Source organism: Sceloporus occidentalis, unplaced genomic scaffold (genome assembly GCF_023333645.1).
Source record: "Sceloporus occidentalis isolate IW3139 unplaced genomic scaffold, rSceOcc1.0.p SCAF_9, whole genome shotgun sequence".
In the NCBI taxonomy this organism is placed as follows: Eukaryota; Metazoa; Chordata; class Lepidosauria; order Squamata; family Phrynosomatidae; genus Sceloporus; species Sceloporus occidentalis.
The window spans coordinates 13,890,422-13,903,197 of NW_028316989.1; the positions used below are offsets into that span (position 1 = coordinate 13,890,422).

Genomic DNA, 12,776 nt, shown 5'->3' on the forward strand with positions numbered 1-12,776 from the left:
GCGCCCTCCAGGAGGGCCCCGGCGGCAGCAGGGGGCCTCTGGGAGGCCGGTTGCCTTCGCTGGGGCCCTCCAAGAGGGCTCTGGCAATGGCAAAAGGGCCTCCCAGACGCCCGCTGCCGCCACCGGAACCCTCTTGGAGGGCCCCAGCAACGGCAAAAGGGCCGGCAAACAGGAGGAGGCCTCCTGCGCTGGCGGCCCCCACCGGCTTTTTGCCGGGCTCTGACGGGGCCTGGGGCCCTGTCAGGGGCCGGCAAAGAGGAGGAGGCCTGGCCCCCAGAGGGTGGAAGCTCCACCCCGGCATGTGGCTCCGCCCCCGGAGGGTGGAAGCTCCACCCTGGCACACGGTCCCACCCCCGGAGGGTGGAAGTTCCACCCCTGGCTTCGGCCCCCCAGTCGCCTGAGGGACAGCAACCCAGCCCCTGGCTCAAAAAGGTTGCCTACCCCTGGCATAGAGAAAGCTGCATCTGGGTGATGGTTTTGGAGAAATAAAACAAAGACAAACCTTAGGCTGCTGAAATGCTCCCTTCCTGCCTAAGAAATATTTAAGGGAAGCAGAGTGCAATGGTGAGAACTAGCCAGGAGTAGTGGTTCTAGGGTTTTGGGCGAATGTTCATTTTGCCGTGTGCCTTCAAGTCATTTCTGACTTACGGCGACCGTCTTTCATAAGGTTTTCTTGGCACGTTTCTTCAGAGGGGGTTTGCTATTGCCATCCTCTGAAGCTGAGAGAGTATAACTTTCCAAGGTCTAATAGTGTGGCGACTCAGAGTCAAGTTGCCAAATCATTTTCTTTTCTTTTCTTTTTGTTGCAAAAAGTCTATAAAGGGTTTCCAGTCTTCAAGAACAGAACACATGTTGGAGCAATTTCACTGATGGCCTTTCTCTAACCAAACCGGACAAACCGTCCATTTGTGATAAGTCTGTCAATTTCACAAACCGTTCCTCAGTGGTAGGCAAGGCATAGATATCCTTCTTGAACTCCATGCAGGAAAAAGAAAGCCACCAGTTTATTAGTTTGCTGTTAAAGGCCCAAGAGCAGAGCATTAGAGAAGACATGGCAACTTCCACCATAATCTTGTACCTGATAATAAAAGCAGCATAAAGTGAAGCCATGATGCACTCTCCAGTTGACAGTTATGTTTAATCATTCCTTTTTCCTATACAGAGATGTACAGATTAACCAGCTTGAAAACTTTTAATGGTATTCGAAAATGGACAAAAAGAAAATACAGGGGGAGCAAGGACGTAGCTAGGATTTTAGGAAGGGGGGTCCGGACTAAGTGCCACCATTATAATGGGGCTTGGGCGCAGCAGCGCAGCAGCACGCACCATTCATTTTTCTAATGGAAGGGGGGGGGGTCCGGACCCCAAGAACCCCCCCTTGGCTACGTCCCTGGGGGGAGGAATATATACACATAACCCCCACGGTATAAAGAAAACATGAACAAACCAACTCAAATATCAATCTGTAGGGGGAAAAACCTGGAATGAATTAAATTTACAACTCTCACTAAGATTTGATCTAGGATTAATTTGACTAGCAAAAGTTTAACTCTGGGCTCTGGGAGCCTCCTAGTGGGTAAATAATTTAATGCACCACCCATATTTGTCCTTGTTGGGTTCCTTCAAGTTGTTCCAAATTTATGGAGACCCTAAGACAAACCTATCCTGGGGTTTTCTTGGCAAGATTACTTCAGAAGAGGTTTGCCATGGCCTTCCCCTGAGGCTGAGAGAGTGTGACTTGCCCAAGGTCACCCAGTGGGTTTCCTGGATGAGCCGGGAATCGAACCATGTTCTCCAGAGGCACAGTCCAACACTCAAAGCACTATGCCATGCTGGCTTTCCTATATTTGTTAGGGTAAACATTTTGACAGCTTAGGGCATGGTGCATTTGTAGAAAATGTATTTGTTGGCCATGCTAGGTAGAGTATTCTGGGAGCTGTAGTTTAGAAAAGCAACTTTCCCAAACTCTGCCCCTTGCAACAAGCTGGGAGAGATACCCCTTTAGCAGAGGTTTGTCTTTTCTTATCAGATGGAAGAAAGAAAGAAAGAAAGAAAGAAAGAAAGAAAGAAAGAAGCCAGGGCCTTTCCCATGAGTTCCTCCTCTGTTACAAAACACAAGGATGCAAGATCAAATGAGCCTTGGTAGCTCCTTAATGGCTTGGAGTGCGAGGCAAGGAAGTGGCTAAGGTCCAAAATACACTGCAGAAATAATCCCGTTTGAGACTGCTTTAACTGCCCTGGTCCAGTGCTAGGGAATTCTGGGAATGGTAGTTTATTGTGGCATCAGAGCTCTTTGACAAGTTATGTTGCACAAAACTACAGTTCCCAGAATCCCCCAGCACTGAGCCAGGGCAGTTAAACCAGTTTCAAACTGGATTATTCCTGCAGTGTATTTTGGACCTCAGTCTGCCTATAGTGGAACTGATGGTCTTTACAAAGCTTCCCCACACTTGCTGTATTCCATTAAGACTATAATTCATGAACTGGCCCTTTTGTACTATTATTACTGTCTTAAATATTCATGTCTGTAGCAGTTGTAGTGTGCAGAACAATCCCACCTACAATAAACCTGCAATGCCCATTATACAAACAGAGATCTGAACTCAGCACTCTATCCTTTGGGCCATTCTGGCCTTTCTTAGGGAGCTGGGGAGAAATATGGTATATATCTGGAGAGAGCAGTTCCTACCAACAGAGCTGCCTCTGATAATGGCTAAAGAAAATGTGGTTTACATACCTTGTGAAGAAGATGCACTGTTTACTAAGGTGGTCCTGTGGGTTAACAAACAACTTACTCTTGGGTTCATGGCTACACCATTTCAACCTGAGGTTGGCCCAAGACTTTCTCATGTTAGTAATAGTGGAAATGGTCTCTGATCTTTCATGTGAGCATTTGCTAAAGAAATGTTCTGTCTAGGATTGCTAGGTGTCCAGGCCTGGCCCTGAGTCTCCAGTTTTCATAGATCATCTCCAGGCCGGAGAGGAAAAGGTGAAATTTCCCCAGTTTTGGTGGGCTTAACTCCAGGCAAGGAGGATTGCACGCATATATCCAGCTCCAGTAGTATAGCAACCACTTGCCACAATTTGCAAGGATTAATAGATTTGCTGCAACTTGCAAGGACTATAGGTTTCTGCACGTGGCTAGCTTCCTCCTTTCCTACCAGCTGTTGTGGCACAAGGGCTTACCCTCCACTCTGCACCTAGAAGTAAGTGGGGTAGATTTAATAGGATAAAACTAAATTAAATTTAGTTTTCTGTCCTAATTTCCAAACAGGGAAAAGTAGCAGATTTGTATGCAGGTGTGCCTCAACAGCAAGCCGTGAGCAACTAGGGTTGGTACATAACGCACAACACTGCAGAAGGTTCCCAGGGACTGTCTCTAGGTCTCTGGTGTAGGTCCAGAAACCTGGGCCTGGGGCGATCCTAAACTGGTAACCCTTAGGTTGAGAAAGCAATGTTGATCCCCACTAACAAAGCAAAGGCAGAGCCAAGAATACGAACTGCAAAGTGGGGCTCATCCCTCAGGCAAAGACGGGGGAATTTTGCCAATAGGAGTACACCAAGAACCCTGTGAAGGTGCTGTCTGTTTTCACACTGGAGTAGAAGCCTGTGTAGTCTCCCACTCCCACTTGCACCCAGACTTCATCCTCTGGCTCCAGCCGTACCAGAGCACCCCCTGAGAGTGAGGTCGGTTTGGGCCAGTTGCCATAGAACTGGAAGAAGGAGGCCACCGACTTGCCGTTCTTCATGATGTCGAACTGGAGGCTCATGCGGTAGACGGTGGCATGGACGGCAAAGTAGTAGAGTCCCGGGATCTCACAAAGGAACTTCCCTGTATTTCCGTCATAGTGGCCTTGTTCGTTGATCAACACAACGTCAAAGACGATTGGCTGGTCGGGCAAAGGAGGGCTGCGGGATTCGGAGCGCTTGGCACTAAAGGCGGAACGGGGTGCCACGGCACATTCACCTTGTGCCCCCTTTTCTCCTGGAAAGCCATTTGTGCCAGGGCTGCCTTGTTCTCCTCTGGGGCCCGAAGGTCCTTGATGTAACCAATAATAATAATATCAGCATCAGCATCATCAAATTTTTACACACACACACTTTTTCCTCTTAAGAGCTCAGGGTGGCAAGCGCTTTACAGAAATCACAAATTAAAATCACACATGGCACAAAGCAAATGACAAAATTGCTAAAATCCCAAATTGCAAACGTCTAAAACCCCAGCCATTTCTGGAACAAGGTTTGGTCCTTTTGGGGATGATTTCTCTGCAAAATAGTTAGGGAAGTTGGGGTGTGTGTGTGTGTCTTAGCTAACACTAAAATTCTATGTTTTAATTATTGCATAGAAGTTCTAGATGCTTTTAGCTTTAAAAACGTTTTGTATGTCTTATGCCATTTTATAGTGCTTTTAGCTAGATATTTTAATTGTTTATTGTAAAGGGTTTTTTATGTTTTTATCTGTGATCCACCTTGGATGCCTTTCTGAGAGAAAGGCGGCATAGAAACAACAACAACAACAACATTAATCATCATCATCATCATCATCTTAACTGACAACAGAAGAACATCTTAAGACCAAATGTGGTTTTCCATCCAACCTGAAAGTCTCCTATGCTATTATCGGATATCTATGGAATTACACAGCTCTTGGTGGATGAATCTTGCCATTTTGTGCTATGGGAAAATAAAGACTAGCCTGACTTTGCACTCACGTTGAAATAATCCAGGCTGATACCACTTTAAGTGCTGTGGCTCAATGCTATGGAATTCTGGGAACTGGAGTTTGTTGGGGGAAGCAGAGCTCTCTGACAGAGAAAGCTAAATGTCTCACAAAACCATAGTTTCCAGAATCCCATAGCATTGAGCTATGGCAGTTAAAGCAGAGTCAAACTGGATTACTTCTGCAGTGCGGATGCAGCCTTTCTCACTTCTGAGCGTCAATAAAATCAGTTTGCTCAATATAGTGGTTTGTTCCCATCCAACCCCATCTAAGCGCCAAATGTTTTCACTTTTTCACCTGCTAGAAACTTATGAATTAATTCCAAGGCAAAGAGTCATCATACCTGGTTGACCAGGGTCACCTTTCTCCCCCGGCATCCCTGCGGCTCCATCACGACCGTCTCGTCCATCTCTGCCCGACAGGCCTTGAGTACCATGGAGACCAGGGGTCCCAGGGATGCCAGGCTGCCCAGCGCACAGGCTTGGGATCTTGTTGTCTTCAATCTGAATGGAGTCCTCAGCCAATGTAAGGAAGAAGAGGAAGAGGTACAGAGGGTGCTCCATTTCCATGAAGCCTGTCAGGGTCACAGAATCATAGTGCTGAAAAGGACTATGTAGGTCATTTAGTCTGGCCTCCTAGAAAGTCATTGATTTATTCATTATTTCATTCTTATCCTGCTTTTCTCTCCCAAATGGGGATTAAAACAGCTTGTAATATAAATGAAGACAGAACATCCAAAATAATACATGTCGAGTCTACCTTATCTGGAATTCTGAAATTGAAATGCAGTCGGCCCTTAATATCCATGGATTCTTTATCCATGGATTCAATCATCCATGGCTTGAAAATACTTTATAGAAATTCTAAAAAGCAAGCTCTAATTTTTGTCATTTTGTATAAGGGACACCATTTTACTATGGCATTGTATTTAATGGGACCTGAGCATCCATGGATTTTGGTATCCATCAATTGGGGTCCTGGAGCCATAGTCCAGCAGATACCAAGGACCCACTGTATTCCAAAAACTAACATTTTTTCATGGGTGGCTGAGATTGTGAGACCTTTGCTTTCTGATAGTTCTGCGTACACAGACTTTGCATCATGCACATAATTATTCAAAATATTGTATAAAATTGCATAATATTATATAAAGCCACCTGGAGTCCCTGTACCAGGAGGAAGGCGGGATATAAATAAATAAAATAAAATAATAATAATTTAAAAATTACCTTCAGGCTATGTGTGTAAGGTAAATATCAAACACTTAGACTTGGGACCCATCTCCAAATTATCTCATCATGTCTATTCAAATATTCTGAATAAAACAACAACAACAACAATCTGAAATCCAAAACACTTCTGGCCCCGAGCATTTTGGATAAGAGAGACTCTATACAGGTTGAGTACAAATGTTAAAAAAAAAGCCTTGAGCCGTATATTCTGTTAAAACACTGCTTTTAAAATGATAAAAATTAAAACCATTGAAACACTTGAAATATATATTAAATACTAAAAACAGCACCCCCATCTGCATATCACTCCACCAGCCAAAGCTGAAGGCCTGCCTGCAAGATGACAGCAGAGAGAAAGGAAATCTAACTACTTGGGCCACTTTAAGGTGAACCTATCATGGGGTTTTCTTGACAAGGTTTGTTCTGAGGAGGTTTGCCATTGCCTTCCTCTGAGGCTGAGAGAGTGTGACTTGCCCAAGGTCAACCAGTGGGTTTCTATGGCCGAGCTGGGAATGGAACCCCAGTCTTCAGAGTCATAAGCCCTTATCAGATGAGTCTGGAACTGGGGGTCTTCAGCACTGGGCGGTTCGAATTCACGTTATTTCGCACAATACCATCATACCTGGGAGCCCCTCCGAATTGGCATGATTCAAATTGGCCAATACGCATTCGCGCGAAGTGCATTCAGTGCAGAATGTTTTGTCACACCGGTGCTCAACATGAGGATTGGCCGATTCGTATCAGCCCCCTCGCACATGCTCAGTGGTGCCCTGCATGGGTTGCGACCTTAAACGCTTCCGGGGTGAAAGGGGAGGTCACGTCATGACAGCCCGGTAAACAGCTGGAAAGCCAGCTCATGCACATTAACAATCGCGATACAACGTGCCCTCTCTACATTCCTCTCTGTTTCCTCTCTACATTCCTGCTTGGTTTTAACGTTACCATGACCTTCCCTTGCAACAAATTAGCAATGCCCGGTTGTACGTGTGTGTGTGTGAGTGTGTGAATATGTATTCTGGGGGGGGGGGAGGACCAGTTCCAGCGGCTGTCAAAGAGGCTGGATGGCCATCTAAGTAAATGGGGATGCTTTTTTCCTCCTCCTCCTCCCGGCTTGGGAGCCAGCATAAGCTGCATCCCAAGAAGGGAACAGGCGCGGGGCCGCTAGAATCGCGGCGATCGCCGCCGTTCCAGCGGCCCCCGCGCCTCTTCCCTTCTTGGGATGCAGCCTATGCTGGCTCCCAAGCCGGGAGGAGGAGGAGGAGGCTGCCGGAACCACGATTCCAGCGGCCCCCGCGCCTCTTCCCTTCTTGGGATGCAGCCTATGCTGGCTCCCAAGCCGGGAGGAGGAGGAGGAGGCTGCCGGAACCACGATTCCAGCGGCCCCCCGCGCCTCTTCCCTTCTTGGGATGCAGCTTATGCTGGCTCCCAAGCCGGGAGGAGGAGGAGGAGGCCGCTGGAACCGCCCCCCCCCCCCCGCTTCCCTGGAACCGGCAAGAGGAAAGACCCACCGGAAGTTAAAATTGGAATCTGGGGGTCTTGCGATGGAATTCAGGATTGGGTAGTCACACCAGAGCCATTCGCACTGAGATCGAACAGAGCCCCAATCCAGGATATTGCCAATCCCCTTATCAGCGCACTGGCCAACACACTCCAAAAAGAGGAGCCAGTACGCATTCAGTTCGGCATCTCGCACATTCACGTGAGTTCGGATTGGGCCATTCGAATGCTGGTATGATGGTATTGTGCGAAATAACGTGAATTCGAACCGCCCAGTGCTGAAGACCCCCAGTTCCAGACTCATAGTTCAACACTCAAACAACAAAACTTGGCTTAAAATGTGGAGCGAAATTGATGCAACTTCACTTCCAGTGGACTGTGTGACCTCTGGGAACAGGCAAAAAAGAAATTATGAGAGCTGAAGTCCCAAGCACATGGGGGACCAAAGGTGAGGTCCACCACAGCACTGAGATGTAAGATGTTCTGTTGGCAAGATTTGCAGCTTCAGCTGGCTGACTCTTTCTATGGATTTCCTGTGTTCTGTTTGCAAGAAATGGAAAAGGAAGGGAAGAGTTATATTTGCTGACTCTTCAGCAACAGCATGGAGTAGTCACGCTCCCTTTTCCATCTCCCTCCTTGTGGAATTAAAGAAAGGAAACCAGCCTCCTAAGCGGAATTGGAGATAGGAAACCAGCCTCCCAAGGGGCTAGTCCTCCAGAGTCAGGATTGATCCCTGAAACCAGCTGGACATGTAAAGGGGCTGCAGCCAGCAAAGACTCAGATCTGTTGTTGTTGCCTGCCTTTGTGGCGACCCTAAGGCAACCCTATCATAGGGTTTTCTTGGCAAGTTTCTTCAGAGGGGGGTTGCCATGGCCATCCACTGAGGCTGAGAGTGTGTGATTTGCCCAAAGTCATCCAGTGGGTTTCATGGCTGACCTGGGTTTGGAATCCTAGTCTCCAGAGTCCTGGTCCTGTACTCAAACCACTACTCCTCACTGGTTCTCAGAGTTACTGGGAACCCCTGTTCAGTTCACATTCTTCCTCGCCAGCCTTTCTAGCAGTTCACTTATCTGCTCCCTTGCTTTATCCTTTCCCTTCTCCTTCTCCCCACATTTGCCTTTCCTTCTCTCTCAACGGTTGCTATTGGTGTTGTGTGGCTTTGAGTCAATTCCGATTTATGGCGACACTAAGGTGAATCTGTTATGGGGTTTCCTTGGCAAGGTTTGTTCCGAGGAGGTTTGCCATTGCCTTCCCCTGAGGCTGTGACTTGCTCAAGATCACCCAGTGGCCAAGCTGGGAATCGAACCCCGGTCTCCAGAGTCCAACACTCAAACTACTACTCTTCGCAAGCATTTTGACTAGGTCTCTTTTTGGTAAGTGCTCACAAGTTGACCTCAGAGCCCCAGACTTCTTGGCTTCAGGGTTGAACTTGAGCTCATGGGCCTGGAATCTAGAGATCCCATCCAAAATCCCAGTTTTACATTCCTTGCCTCATTATAGGGTGGGGAATGTGGGGAACTGGCGTACAGTTTGGGAGGAGGAATTTTATTTGGGTCTCCATGTGGTAATGGGGAAACCCGGCTTCTAGGGCTGGTGGGGAAGCAGAAAAATCCTGGGGGAGAAAGCAAGTAAAAAGGTTGGAACTGAATCCCTCTTACTGGTCCCTGAACTCACGCCGGAGTTGCAGCTTGAATAAAGAAACAGAAGCTTATATAATATATGCCATCCAAAAGTAAGGTTTGGGGTAGTGCCCCATATCATATACCTCCTTGGCTTGGAAATGTCCCCCCCCCCCCCCCTTTTCCAGACAAGTAAGCATTTTCTTCTGTCTAAAACATTGTTCTTGCATAACACACTCGGAATGCCAATCCAAGTCATATTTGTGAAAAGGGAAATTATGTGTGTAAATGCATGTGTGAAGATTGCACTCCCAAATAAATTTTGGGATGAAAGAACATGGCACCAACCTCCGACTGGTGGAAAGGCAGGGGTCTGAGCACAGAGACTGCCATTTCCAGCTGTGTTAATCTGTTGCAGCAAAAACAACTGAAGAATGTGATGGCTTACCATATCCATTTTTAAAAAATCCTAATGAGACCCAGCATGGTGCGATGGTTTGAGTGCTAGGAGATGAAGGTTTGAATCCCCAGATAGAAACCCACAAGTTAGACTCTTTCAGCCTCAGAGGAAGGCGGAATAAATCTTGTCCAGAAAACCTCAGGTTGTCATTGAAGTCAGGTTGACCTGAAGTCCCACAACAAGAAAAAGACTAGCAAGTTTTAGTGTATTCTAGAATAGGTTAGAAAATGTCTGTGGTGAGTTTGAGGTAGGTTGAAAAGATATGTCTGAGGTTCAAATCGTGTTATTGCCACTAGCTGTATGGCTTTGAGTAAGTCATTCCTCCCCACTTTGTAAAACAGGGAGCAAGATTCTTCTTTATGCATGTTGATCATGAAAGCCTTCGACTTCACAACTTCTCTATTGCCTTTAGCCGGGAGACCTAAATAGTACCCCTTTACTTCTAAATGTAAGATAGAGGGAGTCATGTTGCCTGCATGGCTTAGTAGAGCTACACAGAGAGACCTGGATGGCTGAATGCAACTAGGGACAGCTAGCTGGACCAGGTATTTGATATTTATGGCTAACTGCCCTTGAGTCAATCCCAACTCATGTCAACCCTGTGGATGAAACTGGATGGCCCTTGCGGTCTCTTCCAACTCTATGATTCTGTGATTCTATCTCCGAGACCCCCTGTCCTCCCCAGGTTTGCTCAGGTCCTGCAAATCCAGGCCCATGACCTCCCTAATTGAGTCTTTCCATCTGGTGTGTCTATTACCTTCTACCTTTCCTAGCATAATAATAATAATAATAATAATAATAATAATAATAATAATAATAATAATAATATTTATATACCGCTTTTCCGCAGATCAAAGCGGTGTACAAACAAACATTACTGTGTTTCCCAAAGATTCATGTCTTCTCATGATGTGGCCAAAGTATGACAGCCTCAGTCTGATCCTCTTGGCTGCCAGAGAGATTTCTGGCTGGATCTGTTGAAGGAGCCATTTGATGGTCTTCTTGGCCACCCATGCCATCCTCAGCACTCTTCTCCAGCACCACATCTCCAATGATTTTCTATTTGTCAGCTTGCTTCACTGTCTAGCTCTCCCAACTGAACATAGAGATGGGGAATACAATGGCTTGGACAATCCTCACTTTAGCGATTAGAGTTATTATATCTTCTCTCTTTAGGATTTTATCCAGTTCTTTCATAGCTGCTCTTCCCAGCCCTAGCCTTTTTCTAATTTCTTGACTCTCGCATCCATACATAGCAACGGAGCATACAATGGCTTGGACATTTCTACCTTTAGGATCTTCTCTAGCTCTTTCATGGCTGTCCTTCCCAATCCTAGTTTCTTGACTGCAGTCTCTGTTCTGATCAATATTTGATCACTGGTTTAATCCAGTAAGGTATTTCCTTTATTGTTAAGTTCACCTATTGGGCTGGGTTTATTGCGACAAAACAAGAAAGAACAGTAAAATGCTTTGTAAAATTGAGAAGCTCTGTATGAATTTGCAGCAATCTGCAGCACACAAACCTAAATACCCATGACATATGCTCCAACTGTCCAGGTTTGATAGGAATATATGTAAATGCAAAATAATATTAAAACTCTGTGGCAAACAATTGCACGCTATTGAAGCAACACTATGTGTGACATCCTAGAAATGTGATATCTCGGTACTATTACAAGGTGGCATCTCAATGCTATTGCAATGCATGAATGTAGCTCCCCCATTTAAAGGAATAGATATGATGACTGTATAGATGACTTTTTTACTTTTTTTAATCTCCCCAAAACTGAAACTTGGTTATCTCTTGACAAATCAAGGAAAAGACCCCTAGAAAGCTGAAACTCTGTATCTTTTGAAAGCTGAAACAAGGGTGCCTTCATCAAATACACATCCTTGTTAGGAAATGCCCTTGCAACAACCAAAAATATCAGCTTCCTAGCCAAATACAAACAAATCTTGGATGCAATCGATTTACTTTTATTTCTTTTTTACTATTGTGAAGTTCCAAAAGTTGTTGCAAGCTGACAAACAGAGCAGGCTGAGCCTTCAAGTCCTTTCAGACTCTAAAAAGCGACCCTATCCTGGGGTTTTCTTGGCCAGATTTATTCAGAGGAGGTTTTTCATTGCCTTCTCCTGAGGCTGAGAGAGTGTGACTTGCCCAAGGTCACCCAATGCGTTTCTATGGCCCAGCTGGGATTTGGACCCTGGCTATTTTTCTGGGTTTGCTTCCCAACCTTCTCCAACAGCATCTTTCCTTCCTTCTTACAAAGCTCATAGTAACTGAAGCTGGTGGTTACAACTTTCCTGACAAATGCAAAGACTAGGCAAAGTGCAAAACCCTAGACAGGAGGGGGGAAAGAAAGGCTGACCCCCCCCGAAAGACAGCCCTCATGCTTTCCCTTCCCTCCCTTTTCTTTGCCCCCCTGATCTTTCCCAGAGAGCAGCCTCCCTCCCTCCCTCCCTCCTTTCTCCTTTCCTACCTGTTGGGCTTTCAAGGCTGGCTCTGTTTTGGGGTGGGGGTCCCCCTGGATCCCTGGACCACCACCAGCTGCAGCCTTTCCCCCTGGAAAGAGGCCTCCTTCAGCCGCTCTGCCTGGCTCCCCCCTTCCTTCTTTCCCTCCTTCCTGCTCTCCTCCTTCCTTCCCTCTTTCTCCTCCCAAACTCCAAAGGAAACAGGAGGAGAGCCTTTGCAGGCAGCCTGAGCCAAAACACACACATATATCTAGGAGGGATTTTGGACTTTTGGGGTGGGATGGAGGATGGGGCAGAGAGGGAGGGAAGGAACAGTGACAGGCATCCAGCTGGAACTAGAAGGGACCCCCCCCCCAGAGGTCATCCAAGCCCTTTCCCTTTCCCTCCTGCAAAGGAAAACAAGAGCAAAGTTGGGGGGAAGGGGCACTGGTTTGGATTACAACTCCCAGAACCCCCCATCCTACACCTCCCAGAATCCTTCCATCCCACAACACCCAGAATCTCCATCATCCAACTCCCAGAATCTTCCCAGCCTACAACTCCCAGAATTCTCTCATCTTACAACTTCCAGAATCCACACATCTTCCAATGCCCAGAATCCCATCCTCCAACTTTCAGAATCCCCATCCTACAATTCCCAGAATACCCTATCCTACAACTCCCAGAATACCCCATCCTACAACACCCAGAATCCCCTGAACTACAACTCTCAGAATCCCCATCTTACAACACCCAGAATCCCCCATAGCACTCAGAATCCTGCATCCAATTCGACT

The 12,776-nt window shown here is 46.6% G+C and overlaps 1 protein-coding gene across 1 annotated transcript; it reads right to left on the bottom strand.

Moving 5' to 3' along the window:
• Window positions 1-1,129: 1,129 nt before the first annotated feature.
• C1QTNF5 (C1q and TNF related 5) lies at window positions 1,130-12,180 on the bottom strand. Its single transcript, XM_089538541.1, has 3 exons — window positions 12,009-12,180; window positions 5,064-5,294; window positions 1,130-4,039 (listed from the first exon to the last, which is right to left on the bottom strand). Exons 2-3 carry the CDS (start codon window positions 5,287-5,289, stop codon window positions 3,522-3,524), a joined length of 744 nt encoding a protein of 247 aa, XP_089394667.1. The 5' UTR covers window positions 5,290-5,294; window positions 12,009-12,180; the 3' UTR covers window positions 1,130-3,521.
• Between the last annotated feature and the right edge of the window lie 596 nt (window positions 12,181-12,776).

Bases quoted from the DNA above. Each gene is read 5' to 3' on its own strand.
- C1QTNF5 (XM_089538541.1), bottom strand. From the start codon at position 5,289: ATGGAAATGGAGCACCCTCTGTACCTCTTCCTCTTCTTCCTTACATTG. The intron at 4,040-5,063 runs GTATGATGACTC...GGTTACATCAAG, and splicing joins AGGTGACCCTGGTCAACCAG to GACCTTCGGGCCCCAGAGGA.